This window comes from Mobula hypostoma, chromosome 28, assembly GCF_963921235.1.
Source record: "Mobula hypostoma chromosome 28, sMobHyp1.1, whole genome shotgun sequence".
Taxonomy (NCBI): Eukaryota; Metazoa; Chordata; class Chondrichthyes; order Myliobatiformes; family Myliobatidae; genus Mobula; species Mobula hypostoma.
Window position 1 is genome coordinate 17893706 of NC_086124.1, and position 19755 is coordinate 17913460.

Below are 19755 nucleotides of genomic sequence, written 5' to 3' on the forward strand. Positions count from 1 at the left end.
GTAAAAGAGATTGGAGAAACTGGGATTGTTCTGCCTGCAACATCGGAGACATAGTGGTGTCCCTATAGAGCTTTATAAAATTAAGAGGAGCATGGAAACGATGGTTATTATCAAGTTACAAAAAGCTAACACTAGGGGGTATAAGTTCATGGTAAGAGGGAAAAATGCATCGGAGGGACACAGTTTCACGTGGAGTCTGTCGTGCATTCGGAAAGGGCCTCTAGAGTTGATAGAGACAAGAAGAACTGCAACGCTTAAAGGACATTTAGACTGGTACACGGGTAAGAAAAGTTAGACCGATATAGTCAGAGTTTCGTAGACAACTGGCCGGCTTGAGCTGAGGAGCAAGGTGAGGTTCGGTGCTCTATACCTCTATGAAAGTGCAACGATTATTTCAAATACTATGTTGGTAATGATATTAATCACCTCTATGTTAACTTTCAGGTGTGACCGAGAAACCCAGCATATCAGTGAAGAATCCTTTTTCAGTTTATCCTCAAGGTCAGCAGCTCACCATTGTGTGCACTGCACCAAAGCAATACACTCCGAGAGATTTTCAATTATATAAAGGACAAACAGTGGCAGTTACCAGAGTGACACTGCGTGGTGCCTATGCCGAGTTTGCCATCTTGAATACAAGCATGGCGGACCAAGGCGAATATTTCTGTTCGTACCAGACCAGTGTGGGAAATCGACCTTACAACTCGAAGCTCAGCGACGCGCTTACGCTATCCATTGCAGGTATATACAGCAATATAGATTTTGCTCTGCATTATCAAAACACCATTATGATCTCCGATATAAATTGCGTGATCTACCGGCTGTTACGTTACATCTAAGTAGCGTTATTTGATTAGAAGAAAAACAATTCGTTAGTTTTGTAGAGAACAAGGTAGATCAAATGCCCTTTTAGGGAATCAATCTGTTTCCAGGTGTAGAGACCTGAATGATGAAGACAGGGGCCAGTCAATTTACAAGCCTCAACCACTCACGATCAGCCCCGAAATCATGAGTAAACCGTACAATTATTTTGACTTCCGAAAAGTGAAAGTAACTCTAAAGACTTCACAGTAATATTTCAACATATTGTACATACTTCTTAACGCCCGTTATATCAAAACACTGCCGTCTTTTTTTGCGCTATTTATTTTTTATGACCTGTAGTAGTGACTTGTGGAGCTGTTAGGTGCTGCTGCCGAATTAAAAAAAAAATATTCACGTTAGCTTTAATTTTCAAAATTAATTGTTGTTCAACAATATACTGTACATTAATACAACCGAACGAAACAACATTCCTCTGAGGCCAAAGTGTAAAATACAGTAACAGCACTCACAGCACACTCAGAACAGGTCACATATGGCACATATAATTAAGACAGCAGTGAAACATGCGGTCACAAAAATATTTAGCCTAAGTCCCATAGTGACATGACCTCTAGCTGGATGGTGTAAGCGTCTATCCATCTACCTATCTATTCATCTATTAGTTCCATGACATGTAGTGATTTACATGTTTTCCACTGTTGTAATGCTGCCACAAAATAATAATTCAGGCCAGTTGGCAGTGATAATAACGCAAACACGAGAAAATCTGCAGATGCTGGAAATTCAAGCAGCACACACAACATGCTCGTGGTATGCAGCAGGCCAGGCAGCATCTATAGGATGAAGCACAAACGACGTTTCGGGTAGAGAAGCGTCGACTGCACTTCTTCCTATAGATGCTGCCTGGCCTGCTGCGTCCAACCAGCGTTTTCTGTGTGTGGCAGTGATAATAAGCCTGAATCTGTTATCAATTGAGAGAGTCTTTGAACACCGGGGATGATCGACTGGAGATGAGAAAAGCAGTTGCGTTAGCAGCATTTTAATGGAGAATTCATACAGACGCCGGAGTAGGCAGAGAAGAGAGGGGTATAAGAATGTATAAGCAGATAGGGATAATGTGGATTCATATCATGGTCGGCACTAACACTGTGGGTGAACTGTGCTGTAATTTTTCATGTCCAATGTCGAAGAATCATAGAATTGTATTTTATTCACATACATTTATTCAGTATTTCCTCAATATTCCTAGATACATAAATTCAATGTCCAGCACTCGTCGCATACCCTAAATTCCCACTTAAAATATTCATGCATATTTTAATTCCTTTCTGAAATTTGTTAGCTAACCCGTCATCACTACACATCTATTCAATGACTCCTGGTTGTAGGTCTCTCCGCCAGGAATTCATGCTGGCATTGTCTCCACTCTCACTGAGTACCCTTAGGAATGCAGACCAATTTCACCTTTTCATCGGTATTTTCTTGTCACCTGCGGACATTGTCTATATCTTATTTTATTATTCCTCATATATTGCGTCAGATCACTTAGGTTTTAAAACTGAGTTTAGACTTCGACTCCGCTTCCCATTTGAACTAGTATTATATGACCCTCTTAACAATCAACAGTACCAGAACTTCTCATATCCTCTACAAACTTCCGACCTTCATATCCATACCTTCAGGCTTCAACATCCCAACACCGATATCTGTCGTGCAGATAGCATCACGACCTTAACCTTTACCCCTCCTGACACCAAGGCAATATGGGATCTAATTTGATAAATTGCCTGCAATTCAATGGCGTCTAACCTTTTAGTTTGGTGTTCTGTGTGTACAAAACTTGAAATATTTACTGAAGTCCAAGTTGACTACATCAACCATATTCTTACCATGACCAGAAAAAATTCAAATTCTTCTGAAAAGATCTCCATGCCACCAATTTTTGATTATTTTTTCCGAGTCTTGGAACCGAGTGCGCACTTGTTTTTTTTGCAATGACTCAGTACCCGGTTATATCGTTGGAGAATCGAACATTTCGACGCTGGAACTTTTCCTTCTAGCCACCCTATCTATGTGAGCGATGATACTAATTCAAACTGCATAGAAAAATTTCATCTGCTGCCATCACCTTCCCTGGTACCTCGTTTCAGGAAATCGACACGTTCAGTCAGAGCCTGTGGTGACAGGGACAGAATGAATCTTTCAGAATCAACACGGAATCAAAGAATGAACATAAATAAACAGAGTTATAGCTCGTGACAATTAGATTAGATAAATGCCATTACTTCTAAACGTTAAATCGTATTACTCTGCCCCTGTTGATGAAGTGTAAAACCCTCTGTAGGTAGGATAAAGTGGGCTTAGGGAGGAATTTTCCGTTGGAAGAGTAAAGGATTCTAGAGCACAAACTCAGAGAAAAGGGACGCCCATTTTAACTTAGATGGGGAGGAATATCATTATATTCAGGAATGAATAATTTGTGAAACGTATTGCTACAGATGGCTGCGCAGATTGGGTATATTAAACGCAGATTGATAATATCTTGACTGAATGGGGGAGTATGGTTAATGGGGAGAACGCGGGAGAATAGTGTTGAAAACATGTAACAGAAAGTACACCAGCCAGCATGAAATGGCGGCAGTACGAAAGACCAAACGCTTCTACTATATCTGCTGGTCTCACGCCGCCTGCATTACGTGTTCTGCTCTTGAAAGCAGGCGCCGAGTATTTGCAGAGTATTTCGCTGCATTTCGCTTTGATGGTGTAATCACGTAGTGTGTCACTTGTTTCATTCAGTAAATATGCAGCAGCGTCTGGTGAATGGAAGCAATCGTTGTGCCGGAAGGGTCGAGATTTATTTCGGTGAGGAGTGGGGGACTATCTGCGACGACCATTGGGGATTACTCGACGCCCAGGTCATCTGCAGAGCCATGGGATGTGGGTATGCAATTTCGGCTCCGACGCACGCTCGTTTTGGAAGGGGCCCAGGACCCATATGGTTAGATGACGTTGCCTGTCGCGGGAATGAGTCTGCCCTATGGCATTGCAGCAGCAGGTTCTGGGGCCAGCATAACTGCCACCATGGAGAAGATGCAAGTGCTATCTGTTCTGGTAAGTCCAACTCAAAGACGCTTCTCATGAAGTTATGAAGCACATAAATACGATTTACGACCAAATTTGTCCATAGCGACAAATTGGTTCTGTGAGCTAATCTCGTTTCTGCGCCTTCAGGGTGTATCGATCCAATCCTTTCGTATCCATATAACAGTCTAAATATATTTAGAATTTGTAAGAATTCAGCTTCTACAACTTTAACATTGTTTATGGGGGATTTAGGCTCCACACCACCAGATTGCGGGACAGTTTTTACCCATCAGTCATCAAGTTCCTGAATCATTCCCCCAACTCTGAACTGATACGACAACATATGGATTTTCAAGGACTGCACACGTCATGTTCTTAGTGTTTTTATATTATCCGATTTTATCTAAGTTCTTCTGTAGCTTCCGTGCTCCCTCAAAACTACATGCTCCTTCACCCATGTTCGTCTCTTCCACAAACCTGACCAAAAAGCCACCAAATTCGTCGTCCAAATCATTGACGTATAACGTAAAAAGACGTGCCCCTACAGAGACTTCTGTGGAACACCACTAGTCACTGGAAGACAACCAGAATAAGCTCCCATTACTCCCACTCTTTGCATCCTGCCTATCAGACAGTGCTCTATCCATGATAGTATCTTTCCTCTAATAACACAGGATCTTACATTGTTAAGCACCTTGTCAAAGACCTTCTGAAAATCCACCTGCACATCTGTCTTTGTCTATCCTGCTTGGTATTTCTTCAAATAATTCCAACAGGTATCAGGGAAAATTTTCCCTTAAGGAAACCAGACTGTCTACGGCATACTTCCTCATGTTCTGCTAAGCACCCAGAAACCACATCCCTATCAATCGACTCCAACACCTTCCCAACCAATCAGTTCAGACTAACTGGACCATAGTTTCCTTTCTTTTGCCTCTCTCTCTTCTTGAAGACTGAGCGACATTTGCAAATTTCCAGTCCTCTAGATACATGCCCGAATTCATTGACACTTGAAAAATATAGTCTCTTTAGCCACCTCTTAGGGAACCCTGTTGAGTAGATCAAGTGGTCCAGGTGACTTAGTTAACTTCAGACCTTTCGGTTTCCTATGCGCGTTCTCCCCAGTATTGGCAAGTTCACACTCCTCTCTCCTGATATTGCACTTGGTTATGTTGAAATTGTGGATCAAATTAAATTCTGAAAGAACATTCCTTTCGTCGGTGGGAGTCAGGACATAATGGGATTACCCAGCGGGAAGGTTAGCCTGCAAACATACAACTTTTTCACATTTGAATTGAATTTTCATCCTTGATTATATGAAAGGTGAGGCGTGTAGGGACAGAGCATTGTTCATTATAATGAACATTGTGAGCTAGGCTGCAGGCGTCCTCTGGAGAAACAAGAAGGAATGTTGACAATAATTTTCGTTTAACGTTATCAGCATTCTTTTATTTCTATTCAGGGCTAAAGCCAACAATCAGATTGGAACCAAATTTCAGCATATTTGTGAAAGGAGAGTCGGTTACGGTTAAATGCATAATAGGGAACCACAACTCAAGCCGAGGAGTTGATTTTTACAAGAACGATTTTTACCTGGCACATCGAGAGCTCAGAGAAGGTGATAAATCTGCCGTTATTCAGGTGGCCAATCTAACCACGCAGGACGTGGGGAATTACACCTGTATGTTTCGAAATGAAGTTGCGGAGTCCACAGTCAATTCTTCGCTGAGTACTCCCGTGTACATAGCCGTTACAGGTGAGGAGACGATACATGTTTTCTATGGGCGCCTCGGAATAAAGTCGTCCAAACACGCAGGTAAAAAAAAAAACTTCAGATAAAATAGAGCGCCTCAAAGGTGAAAAAGAAGGAATGAATGAGGAAGGAGAAAATAAACTATGGAGATAAGAAAAGGGCAAAGTAATGAAAGAAAAGATATAAGAAAGGGAGAAAGGATATGAGAAAGGGAGAAAGGAAAGATGAATGGAAAATAAATTGCAAAAAATAGGGTCAGAGAGAACACAAGAAAACAAGAATGATAAAGAAAGAGATGTGGAATTACGAAAAGAATGAAAGAAGGAACGAAAAAGAAGAAGCAAAGGAAGGAAGTAAGAACGAAAGGAGAAAGAAAGGGAAAATGATAGAGAAGACAGATCAGATTGCTCGTTGCCTTTCAACTTCACCGATGCTAGTTCCGACTTAAACCCAGTTGCTACCTTGTGGATTCTGCACGCTCCCCCTGTGATTATATATATTTCCACAGGTATCATGGCATCTTTCCACACTCCAACGACGTAGGCTGGTCGGTTAATTGGTCGCTGACAGATATAACTGTAAGAATAAATCAGATGAGTCAGCCGAGGCAATTAACTTATGTTTTCTGAATATGATTGAAAATATCGAACCTAAAGAGATTAGTGAGTAAAATTGAACTACCTGGGCTGGAAATTCAAACAGAAAGTTGGAAAAGCGTGTTACCCTTGCCTTCTTCTACCCTTGTAATATGTTCTTGATTTTTTTCTTGTCCCCCTTCATTCCGTGTTCTACAGTTTTCTACCATCACAATCTTCTTCAGACCATCACGTCTTCCACCTATCCCTTCCCAGATTTTCACATCAATCCCTTTTCTACTCCGCCCCCACCTACCTTCCTTCCATCTGACATGGAGCTCACCTATCACCTGCTTTTATTTCTTCCCCTTCGAACATTCATTTCAATTCTAGCATCCGTTTACTGCCTTCAGTACTTATGAACGCACTCGACCTTTTCCTCTCATAAATATGACCTGACCTCTAGAGTTCGTCCAGCATTTCGGCATATGCAGCCGAAAACTGAACGAGTTCCAATTATTCTAAACACACATCTTCAATGCACGCTATGAACCACCACCTAACCTGTTGTACGACTTTACAGATGCTCTACAAACACCGAAAATTGACATAGTGACGATTGGAGGGCGGAAGCTTATAAACTGCACAGTTACAAACATCTTGAGAAACAGTACGATGTATTTACTAGAGTTAAGGGAAAACGGTGCCAGGCAAGTGCAGCACATGCAAATGTCGAATTCCACGTCGACCTTCCCTTTGAACGAGACCGAAGACGGTGTTGAAGTTCGCTATGTTTGTTTGTACCAAGTCGTTGTAAATGGAAGACCGCTCAACTCAACGTATACTGAATCTGTTCAATTACCTGTTCCAGGTGAGTCAAACGTTTGAAGCTCTCTGATACTGGCAAGAGGTAGGTCACCAGTCTATTGTACCCGTAAGCAGATGCAGCGAGATTTACCTAATATGGGATGATATAGAATTAACTTGAATCTCCAAGTAGAATAAGACAGGTTAGATTAATTTGTCCATACTAGCTATGCGACTACCATTACTCAAGTCATCCACTCTGAACTGTCTAATTCAATCGGCATATATTGACTTCCCTGGGTATTATATCTGATATGCTGATATTTTGACATCGAAACTGCACGTCAGCTCCATCGCTGCATAGCTTCTACGATCAGCGTTCGATTTTCACTCCGTTTGAGACTTGCGTGGATAATTCGAGTTATCTTTGTTACACGCATTGGCTTGCTGAGTTCTCCAAATTCAGTCGACATTCTACTGTCAGGCTAGCTGTTCACTGGAAAGGCAGCAATTCGATAGACTTGACTTCCATGAGTACGTCCTGACACCATGTAAATTGATAGAAAAAATAGACGCTTAGCTGACAGACTTATTAGAAAGGATATGTTAAATGCAACAAAAGTAGATGTACAGTATAATATTAATGGAGCTCCCTGAAAGTGTACACACTATAGAGAAATTATCTCTTTCCATTCCATTACAAATCACAAGACTTCCATTACCCCGGGTTTGGAAATGTTACATCCATTTAATTAAATAAAGTAATTACACATTGTTCTTCTTAAATGAACCCCAGTCAGTTAAACCCATCAACCTGATTTGTATCTTTCATAATATCTATCATCAGTTTGTTACTTTAATTCGTTCAACACCCCTACCACCATTTGAACCAATCTGGTAGCATAACAGCATTGTAATACGTCTGGTGTTAGCCAAAGAGATCTTCTACAGTGTTTAAATGGAATAGGTTTCAACGGAGCATGAAAGGCGAATGGAGATCTGGATCGCAATATTTATACGGGAGATAACAACCCTTCTTAGTTTGAAATCGCTATTGAGATCAACTTTTCCAACAGATACACAGCCTACCGTACTTCCCAAGTCATAGAAAGAGACCGTTCTCACCAATGTCCATTCTCCAGAGCATTCCTATCTTTCTCATCCTCAGTTTACTGTCCTACAGCCTGTTGTTCAACAAAAAGGTCCATTCACAATTTTCATGCCTCCATCCTAGTCCGGAGAAGTTAATACAAAATAGCACCCTGTACGTCACTGAGGCGTGGAACGAAATAGGAACATCGGAATTGTCGAGAATGAGAAGCGACATGACAGGAATTTATAACATTATGATAGGCATATTTACAGTAGGGACTGTAGCCTGTATTTTCTCCGCAGGGTTGAAATGCATAATTCTAGATGACACGAAATGACTAATGCCAGTGGGTACTCATTTAACGCGAGAGGATTGGTCAAGAAAATGGGTGGGTCAAATTATTTTGCATAAAGTTTGATGGCTGTCTGGAATCCTTTGTCAGGGTTAGTGCTGAAGACAGATTCGACGAAGGTATTCCGAAGGTAGTTAGAAAACCATGCGAATATTTAGAAAATGGGTTACAATGCCCATGAGCAGGCGGATGTGAATAGTTGAACTAGGCATCGTTTGATCAATTTGCCTTCTACAATATGGAGGGCTGAGCGGCTTGTTCCACTGCTATACTGTTCTATGTTTCAATTCTAATCAGTCATATGCAAATACATTAGAGCAATATATATGGAGCCACCTTCAGTGAATAAAACTGGTCGAATGTCAAGCTAAAGAAATAGAAAAATATATTTTGAAAGACTTGCATGAAATAGGGGAGCTATCATGTAGGAGTGTGCTCGCTAGACTATTCGTGTTAAGATGGTTACACACCATTCACGAACAAAGCACTATTGAGCTCAGATTCCCGCAGTAAAGGAAAGATATTTTTGCGTCGGAGAAAATGCAGAGGACATTCGCTAGGGTGCAAACTGGAATACAGGACTTTATTTATAGCGAGAGATTGGATAGACTAGTTTTGTTTGCATCAATCGTTTGCAAACTAGAGTTGCAGAGGGATGGGAACCAGACAGCCACAACAGTTAGCAGACATGTTGTGGAGACAGATGTTGGTAAGACCTCAGGCAAAGTCAGGAATGAAAAGGTGCGACTAGTGCCCTGAGCTGCGTAACGTACAATGCAAGAAATATCATAAGTAAGGTGGATGAGCTGAGTGCATGGATAAAACGTTGTTATTGTAGCCATTAGTGAGTCTTGGTTGCAGGAGGGGAATGACTGGCAGCTCAATATTCTCGGGTTCCGTTGTTTTAGACGTGATGGGGTGGGACGGGTTAAAGGAGGAGCGGTGGCGTTACCATTCAGGGAAAATGCCACGGCAAAGCTCCATCAGGACAGACTGAAGACTTCGTCTATTGAAGTAATATCGGTGGAGCTGAAAAATAAATAAGGCTTGACCACGTTAATAGGGCGATGATACGGACCACGCAACTCCCGAGGACTTTGGAGGACAACTGCAAGGTGTTGCACTTCGGTAAGACCACCCACTGTAAGTCTTACACAGTGAACGGTAGATCACTGAGGAGTGTGGTAGAACAAGAGGATCTGGGAACACAACTCCATAATTCGTTGAATGTGGCATCTGCAGCAGATATGGTTGTAAAGAAAACTTTTGGAAAGTTGTCCTCCATAAAGGAATGTATTGAGAACAGAAGATTGAATGCTATGTTGAAGTTGTAGAAACCGTGAGGCCTAATCTGGTGTGTTTCGTGCTGTTTTCGTCATTGCCGACAGGAAAAATGTAAGTAAGATTGTAAGTGGCCAGAGAAAGTAAGCAAGATGTTGCCAGCTCTGGGGACCTGAGTTATAGGGAAAGATTAAACAGGTTAGGACTGTAGAATGTAGAAGATGAGAGGATATTTGATAGATATATACAAAATTATGAGAGGTATAGATAACGTAAATGCAAACAGGCTTTTTTCCCATGAGACTGGGCGTGACTACAACCAGAGCTCATGATTTAAGGGTGAACGGTGAAGAGTTTAGGGAGACCCTGAAGAGAAAATGCTTCAGAGGGGAGTGAGAGTGTGATATGAGCAGACAGCACAAGTGGTGCATGCGAGCCCAGTTTCAACGTTAAAGTGAAGTTTGGAGTACGAAGTGGATTGCAGAGGTATTGAGGACTATGGCACGGGTGAAGTTCGATGGGAGTAATCAGTTTAAATTCTTCGGCACGGACTAAATGATTCGAAGGGTCTGATTCTGTGCTGTACTTCTCTATGCCTTTAGGGAAGGAAGCTGAGATGACACCCGATTGAAACATACACGATTAAGAGATGAATAGAGGATCAAGACGAGAGCAACATTTGAAGTGATAGCTATTACATTGAAAGCAGACAGAATAAGAAAGCTTTTATATACACAGTGTGATGGATAGTTGAGCTTGCAATGAGAAAAGGCAGTGAACTGAGAAACGATAACCACGTTTAAAAACGTATTTAGGCATAGAAGGTTCCAGCCATAATGTGAGAAAATGGGATTATTGTGGATTTGTAGGCAGGTCGGGATTGCATGAAGGAGCCGAAATGCCACACGATGTGGTATATGTGGCTTTATGACTCTGAGTTCCTGAACAGAAGGCAACTTCTGTTCCGAGTCCACCAGGATAGCGTACATTTGATAGAGGAAACAATAATGTTCTACAAGACAATAAGATAAAGGAACAAAATTAGGCTATTTGGCCAATCGCGTCTGCTCTGTTATTTCATTATGGCTGATCTATTTTCCACTCATTTCCAGTCTTCTGCCTTCTCACCGTTTCCTTTCATGTCCTGACCAATCAAGAAACTCTCAACTTTCACCTTGAATATACATACAGACTTGGACTCCAGTTTCCTGTGGCAACAAGTTCCAGCGATTCACCACTGCCTGGTGAAATGAGTTCTTCTTCACTTTCGCGATAAAAGACGCCCCTCTATTCTGAGGTTGTATTCTCAGGTCTTAGGCTCTCCACCATAGGAACCGTTCTCTCCACATGATCTCTATCACGGCCTTTCATTATTCTATAGATTTCATCGAGGACACCCCTCATTCTTCTGAATACTAGTGAATACAGGCCCAGAGCTATCAGACTACCTTCATATGAAAGCCATTCAAATCTGGAATAATTTTCGTGAACCTCCTTTGAACATTGTGCAGTTTGAACACATTTTTTCTAAGATAAGGGGCCCCAAACCGTTCACAATAGTACAGCTGAGGCCTCATCATTGCCTTATAAAATCTCAGTATTATATCCTGATTCTCTTCTGCTTTTACATTCCATTCCTTTTGAATTGAGTGTTAACATTGCATTTGACTTCCTTACCACTGACTCCAACAGTAAATTAATCTTTAGGAAATACTCCACAAGGACTCCCAAATCCTTTTGTGTCTCAGTTTCTTTGTATTTTCTCTCTACCTAGAAAATAGTCAACCGTTTGATTTCTTCTATCAAAGTGCATGGCAATACCATTCCTGTCACTGTATTGTATCTACCATTTCTTTGCCCATTCAGCAAATCTGTTTTTTGTCCTTATGTATCTACTCTACTTCCCCAAAACTACCTGCCCTTCAATCTATTTTCGCATCGTCTGCAAACCTTGCACCAAAACGATCAATTGCATTGTCCAAGTTATTAAGATGTAAAGTGAAAAGAATCGGTCCCAATACAGATCTCTGTGGAACACCATTAGTCACCAGCAGCCAACCAGAAAAGGCTCCCTTTATTCCCACTCTTGACTCCTGCCAGTCAGCGACTGTTTTATCCATTCTAGAATCCTCTCTGTCATACCATGGGTTCTTACGTTGTTACGCTTCCTCATGTATGGCATCTTGTCAAAGGGCTTCTGAAAATCCAAATAAACAACATCAAGCGATTCTCCTGTGTCTATCCTGCTTGTTACTTTTTTCAAAGAATTCCAACAGATCTGTCAGGCAAGATTTTCCCTTCAGGAAAGTATGCCGACAACCTCCTATTTTATCAAGTGCCTCCAGGTACTCCGAAACCAGATCTTTAACAATCGACTTTAACATCGTTCTGACCACTGAGGTCAAACTCACTGGCCTAATTTTTTTTTCTACTATCCCTCTCGTTTCTTGAAGAATGTAGAGACACCTACTATTTTCCAGACTACTGGAACCATTCCAGGATCTTGTGATTCTTGAAGGAGCATTACTAATGCCTCCACAATCTATTCAACCACCTAATTCAGGATCCTGCGATGTACACCATCTGGTGTTACCTGCCTTCAGACCTCTCATTGTCCTTAGCAATGGTAAGACCTTCTCGCTCGTAATGGTAACGCCACATGCTTCATGACCGCGGATATCCAGAACATCCATCATACTACTAGTGTCCTCCATAGTGAAGAGTGATGCAAAATACCTATTTAGTTCATCCGCCATTTGATTGTCCCCGTTACTCCTCCGCCAAAGTTGTTTTCCAGGGGTCTGATATCCACTCCCGCTTCTCTTTTACACTTCATCTATCTTCAGAAGCTTTTGGTATCCTCTTTATTATTATTGGCTAGGTCGAGCCTTTCCATGCGAAAGGTAGCTGGTACACAGAGTACACAGTCGGAGATTATTGAAAAAAAATTGCCAACAATTGCCATTTGGTAAGCGTCATGATGAGTTCCTGAATGAATTAGGGCCAGAGTCTATGTACTGGTACCGGATGATAGAAATATATGTTCCACTGTCAGCATGACATAATAGACCATGTGGTCTCTTTCCATGCTGTATGAATAGGTAGGAAAAGGGAGGACGTCCTGAAAACAAACTATAGGGAGTTAGGAAGGAAGTTGAGAAGCAGGTCTTCAAAAGTAGTAATCTCGGAATTACTGCCTGTGCCACGCGACAGTGAGTATAGGAATTGAGTGAAGTGGAGGATAATTGCATGGAGGAGTGATTGAAGCAGGAGGCAGCGATTCAGATTTTTGGATCATTGGGACCTCTTTTGGGGCAGGCGTAACTTCTACAAAACGGATGGGTTGCACTTGAATCCGACGGGGACCAATATCCTGGCAGGGAGATTTGCTATTGGGGAGAGTTTAAACCAGAATTGCTGGGAGGTGGGAATAGAACTGAAGAGACGGAGGAAGGGGCTATTGACTAACAAACAGAGAAAACTTGGAGGCTGTGCGGGAGGGCGGATAGGCAGGTGATAGGGAAATGATGCCCTTAAACCGATGGTTTGAGATGTGTCTATTTTAATGGAAGAAGCATCATTTCCAAAGCAGATGAGCCTATAGCGTGGATCAGTACTTGGAGTTATGAGGTTGTGGCCATTACTGAAACTTGAATGACTCAGCAGCAGGAATGGTTACTTCGAGTGCAAGGCTTTAGATGTTTCCTGGGGGACAGGGAGCGAAGCAAAAGAGGTGAGGGCGTGGCACTACTGACCAGAGATAGAGCAACGGCTGCAGAAAAGGAGGAAGTCATGGAGGGATTGTCTTTTGAATCTCTGTGGGTGGAAGTTAGAAACAGGAAATGTTCAATAACATTACTGGGTGTGTTCTATAGACAGCCCAATAGTAACAGGGACATCGAGGAGCAGATAGGGCGACAGATTCTGGAAAAGTGTCACATTAACACGGTTGCCATGGTTGGAGATTTTAATTTCCCAAATATTGATTGGCATCTGCCTAGAACAAGGTTTAGATAGGGTGGAGTTTGTTAGGTGTGTTCAGGAAGGTTTCCTGATACAATATGCAGATAAGCCTACAAGAGGAGAGGCAGTACAATATGCAGATAAGCCTACAGGTATTGGGAAATGAACCTGGTCAGGTGTCAGGTGTCTCGGTGAGAGAGCATTTTTGAGATAGTGATCACAATTCTATCTACTCTACCATAGCTTTGGACAAGGACAGGAACAGATAAGTTAGGAAAGCGTTAAATTGGAGTAAGGCGAAACATGAAGCTATCAGGCAAGAACTTGGAAGTATAAATTTGGATCAGAGTTTCTGAGGGAAATGTACTGCAGAAATACGGCAAATGTTCAACGAATATTTGCGTGGTGTTCTGCATAGCTAGGTTCCAATGAGATAGGGAAAAGATGGTAGGGTGCAGGAAGCCTGGTGTACAAAGGCTGTTGAAAATCTAGTGAAGAAGAAAAGAAAGACTTAGGAAAAGTTCGAAGAACTAGGTAATGAAAGAGATCTAGAATATTGCACGGCTAGCAGGAAGGATTCTAAGGGGATCTTGCTTTGTCGATCCAGAATTGGCTTGCTTACATAAGACAAAGAGTGGTTGCAGATGCCTCATAGTTTGCATGGAGGTCGGTGACCAGGGGTATGCCTCAGGGATCTGTTCTGGGATCTCCTCTCTTCGTGATATTTATAAATGACCTGGATGAGGAAATGGAGGGATGGGTTAGTAAATTTGCTGATGATACAAAGACTGCGTATGTTGTGGATAGTGTGGAGGGCTGTCAGAGGTTACAGCGGGACATCGATAGGATACAAAACTGAGCTGAGAAGTGGCAGATGGAGTTCAATCCAGATAAGTGTGAGATGGTTCATTTTGGTAGGTCAAATATGATGGCAGAGTACAGTATTAGTGCTCAGACTCTTGGCAGAGAGGAGGATCAGAGGGATCTTGGGGTCCGAATCCAGAGGACACACAAAGCCGCTGCGCAAGTTGACTCTGTGGCTAAGGGATTCAGTCCATTGGCTCTCATCAACCGTGGGATTGAGTGTAAGAGCCGAGAGGTAATGTTACAGCTTTATAGGACCCTGGTGAAATCCTAGTTCGAGTACTGCGCTCAGAACTGGTCACCTCACTACAGGAAGGATGTGGAAACAATAAAAACGGTGCAGTGCAGATTTATAAGGATGTTGCCCGGATTGGAGTGCCTGCCTTATGAGAATAGGTTGAGTGAATTCGGCCTTTTCTCCTTGGAGCGGGGGAAGGATGAGAGGATGACCTGATAGAGGTGTCTAAGATGATGAGAGGCATTGATTGTGCGGATAGTCAGAAGCGTTATTCCAGAGCTAAAATGGCTAACACGAGAGTGCACAGTTTTAAGGTGCTTGAAAGTAAGTACAGAGGAGATGCCAGGAGTACGCTTTTTACGTAGAGAGTAGTGATTGTGTGGAAAGGGCTGTCGGTATTAGTGGTGGAGGCAGATGCGATAGGGTATTTTAAGATACTCCTGGATAGGTACACGGAGCTTTGAAAAATAGGGGGTTATGCGTAACCCTAGATAATTTCTAAAGTAAGTACATGTTCGGCACGGCATTGTGGGCCGAAGAGTCTGGATTGTGCTGTAGGTTATCTATGTTTCTATGAACCTTGCTATTTATCTCCACCAATATAAGCTTGAAGATACGTCAATGAACCCATAAAATAGGATTTCAGAAGCAATAAATGATCCTTTAAAATTATAAAGTGAGGTCTGCTAAAATGCCACAGACAGTCACAGAAAGAAGAAAGCCACTTGGCTTTCCCCAGTTGCTCCAAGAAGAACCAGTTGGTCTCTCTCCTTTAACTCTCCCCCACAGCCTTGCAAATTCTTATACAGCCGCTTCCCGATAACTATAATTGAAGCTGCATGCACTGTTCCCTCTAAATTATAGCCTAAACACTCTGGAATTATTCGCCTCACCTTTGGTTTCTTTGTTAATCAGCTACATTCTATGACAACACCCCAACTCGCAAAAAAAGAAGAAACGTCTTAACTTCTTGTTTAATAGGAGCAATTTCACAGTACGTACACCCTGCAGGATTTTAAAGGTCCCCATCAACTAATTAAGCAATTGCTATTGTCTCTAGAAGAGCTGCAACTTTACCAGTCTATCCAGATAACAAAAAAGTCCTCATTCTGGTATTATTTTCATGTGTCTTCTATTCCTTCCCGAAATGCAAAGTCAATAATTGAACACAGTTCTTTGAATGAGGCTTCAGGAAGTTCCCTGCCACGATAGTCTTAGCCTCTGTTTATGAAGTCTAGGATGCTCTATGATTTTGAACAAAAAACGCATTTTATTCATTGATATAGTTGGATAAGGTGTGGAACGGGCCCTTTTGGCCCTTCGAGCCTCAACGTCCAGCAACCCGCTGATTTCTCCACAGCCTAATCACGGAACAATTTACTATGACTAATTAAACTATCAGCCGGTACGGTTTTGGGCAGCGAGAGGGAAACCCAAGCGGCCACGAGCAATTGAACCCGGCTATCCGTACTGGAAAAAAGTTGTGCTATTTGCAATTCAAAAATATTGAAATATCTGTAAGGGTCTTTGTTATGTCCTCGGCGTGTACTCACTGGAGTTTGTACCTCCTGGTCCTCGACTCCCCCACTAAATGAAACATACCGTCCACATCCATTCTATCTTGGGTGCAATGAGAACCCCCTCATTCTCCTAAATTCCAGTGAGTACAGGAGCAGAGCTATCAAACACTCCTTGCACATTAACTGTTTCTTCCCAGAATCATTCCCGCGTACCTCATCTGGGCCATCTCCGAAGCTATCACACCTTCTCTGAGATAACAGGTCCAAAACTGCTCACAGGACTCCAAGTGCGGAACGACCAATGCCTTACAAAGCCTCCGCATTGCATCCTTGTTTTTATATTCTAGTCCTTTACGGCAGTGGTGGGGATTGAACCCGAGTCGCTGGTACTGTTAAGTGTTGTGCAAACCACTTGGCTACCGTAAAGCCCTTTTTGTAATACACTGATTTGTTGTCTCAGAATTTACCTCAACAAAACCTTGGCTTTTCATAAGTTTTGCAGCAAGTCTCATTCTGAGTGAAGTTTATAGGGGATATTCGCATCAAGTTCTAACATAGATATAAGCTCGAAATGCAAATATTATGACCTAATAAGACACATCACTGTTTCAAGGAATCGCGTGAAACAGACTTAGATGAGAAGCGGATGCGAACTCACAGAGGTCAACTGTTTAGCCCACCCACAAAAGCAGTCTACAGTTGTAATTATTTATAAAACAAGACAACTCGTCGTAAAGTTATCATTATATCAATAGCTAAGCAATATTACCTTTTAAATATTTGTGCAAAAGCTAGGTCTTTACTGAAAATACAGCAGCTGCTACAAACGGTGAATTCCGGTTTATTGGCACACATCGGGAGCAGTGTATTTAAGTTATCCAGCTGAAGTTTCATATGAAGAGTTACAGAAGAATGAAGAGAGACAAAATAACGGTAGTGGCCGTGTAGAAACATAGAAACATAGAAAAATTATAGCACAATACAGGCCCTTCGGCCCAGCATGCTGTGCCGAACATGTGCTTACTTTACAAATTATCTAGGGTTACCCATAGCCCTCTATTTTTCTAAGCCCTATGTGCCACGCACTCAGCACTCTGCGCAAAAAATCTTACCCTGATATCTCCGCTGTACGTACAGACCTATAGAGCTGTAGCAATATCTCTCGGCTCATAAACTCAATCCCACGATTGATGACGGTTAATGCACCGTAAGCCTTCTTAACGATACAGTCAACATGCGCAGCACCTTTGAGTGTCCTATAGACTCGGACCCAAAGATCCCTTTGATCCTTCACACTGCCAACAGTCTTACCATTAATACTATATTCTGCCATCATACTTGACCTACCAAAATGAACCACCCCACGCTTATGTGGGTTGAACTCCATCTGCCACTTCTCAGCTCAGTTTTGCATCCTATCAATGTCCTGCTGTAACCTCTGACAGCTCTACGCACTATCCACAACACTCCAACCTTTGTGTCATCAGCAAACTTACTAATCCATCCCTCCACTTCCTCATCTCGGTCATTTATAAAAATCACGAAGAGAAGGGGTCCCAGGATAGATCCCTGAGGCACACGACTGGTCACCGACCTCCAAGCAGAATATGACCCGTCTACAACCACAGTTTGCCTTCTGTGGGCAAGCCAATACTGCATACACAAAGCAACGTCCCCTTGGATCCCATGCCCCCTATAATCTAATTGATTTGTATCCCGTGTTGCGCCTTTATTAAACCTACTATGGTAACTATTATTTGGGGCGTGGTCAAAGCGAAAGGAATAAATTATTTATTCATGCTTATTTTCTGGCAGTTTGTAGCTGGAGGCCGGTGGAGGTCATACCTTTGCTGACCCCTGAAACCTAATATCACTTCAAGATTGCATGTTTGCTAATTGCTAATAAAAGATCGAAATAAGTAATTCGACTCTTTGGAACAATGAATCATTGGAGTCGAGGGTGTGTCATTCAAGAATAACAAGCTCGAATTGGTCGCAGGCTGGCGGCAATTGCTTTGGTTTTGGATTAGCTTTTGCCACTACAACTACCGTTTAACTGAGTAACAAATTACGTATTTTTGAAGGAACTACAGAGCAATTTAGAACATTACCAATGCTACTAACAGCAGTATAAAACTGTATTAGCTCCCAATAGTTATCGACGAAGGGGAAGGAGCACCAGAGCCAGGTGGTGGGTTGATAAGGAGGTAGGAAAAGCAAACTGGAATGGGCAATAGTGAAGGTGCCCCCTTTCTTTTCTTCCATGGATATCTACCCTCTCCTTACAAATACCCTCTTTTCCAGCCTTTTATCTCTTTCACGAATTTCCCAGCTCCTAACTTTACCACTCCCCCCTCCCAGTTACACTCGTCACCTACCGCCTTGTAATTCTCCCACCACTCCCACAATTTCAAGTTCTAACTTCTCATCTTTTTTCCCAGTCCCGATGATGGGTTTCAGCACAAAACGTCGACTGTTTAACCTTTTCTAAAGATGCCGCTTGGTCTGCTGAGTTTCTCCAGCATTTTACCCGTGTTGTTTGGATTTCAAGCATCTGCAGATTTTCTCGTACCAATGAAAAACAAATTCACTGCTGCTTAAACACAAGCACACGCAACTGCTGGTATTTTGAAACTGTTCGCTCCAAGTACGGTGTAATCCTTAACAGCCAAAACAAGTGCACATGTGAGACGCTGGTTAGAAACTGCTCGACAACATTTTCCTGTATCAATAAAGAGTGATGGCGCAGATTCCCAAATAACTGAAGGACATCCCAACTATATCCTCGATAAGTTTTTGTTCTTTCAAGGTTGTCCCAAATAAGCGACTGCACCAATCAACCGATGACCCAAAACTGGAATGCACTGTAAATAAATTGCTCTGCTATTTTTAATTGTCAGTATTCATGAAATATGTAGAAGCAAACACGATACGGGGCAACAAATTTATGTTTAAAGATTATTTGTGTTGTACATGTTTGTACGTTTGGACCTTTCGCCTCTTCAAAGCAAACTGAAAACCGGAAGAGAATTTTACACATTCGTTATACATGCATTTCCAATTCACATTAGAAACATATTTTCTTTTAAATAGAATGCTTTGGAATTAGTCATTTAAAATATTAGCATTGCATAGGTTTCCTTGCCGTTTTATCTTCTTATGATCATGTCTCCAAACCAAACCCATCATTTTCTCCTATCTGGCTCGATCTGCCCATCATCCTTATTGACACCTTGCCACTCCAACACCTTCCCCGTCCACAGTCTAAAAATTACCTCAAGACTCCTCAGTCCCTCTTCATACTTGCTAATTTCTCTTAGTCCTGATGCAGGGCGTTGACCTGAAATATGGCAATTCCTCCAATTTCTCCCTACAGAAGTTGCTCAACCCAATTGTTTTA

At 42.1% G+C, this 19755-nt stretch overlaps 1 protein-coding gene across 1 annotated transcript in view; it reads left to right on the forward strand.

The window, feature by feature from the left end:
- LOC134338838 (scavenger receptor cysteine-rich type 1 protein M130-like) overlaps positions 1-19755 on the forward strand; it is an 83014-nt gene that overhangs the window by 54504 nt on the left and 8755 nt on the right. Inside the window, exons 13-16 of the mRNA XM_063034973.1 lie at positions 445-741; positions 3622-3936; positions 5372-5665; positions 6821-7108. Coding sequence (XP_062891043.1) covers positions 445-741; positions 3622-3936; positions 5372-5665; positions 6821-7108 — 1194 coding nt within the window. The remainder of the gene's footprint in view (positions 1-444; positions 742-3621; positions 3937-5371; positions 5666-6820; positions 7109-19755) is intronic.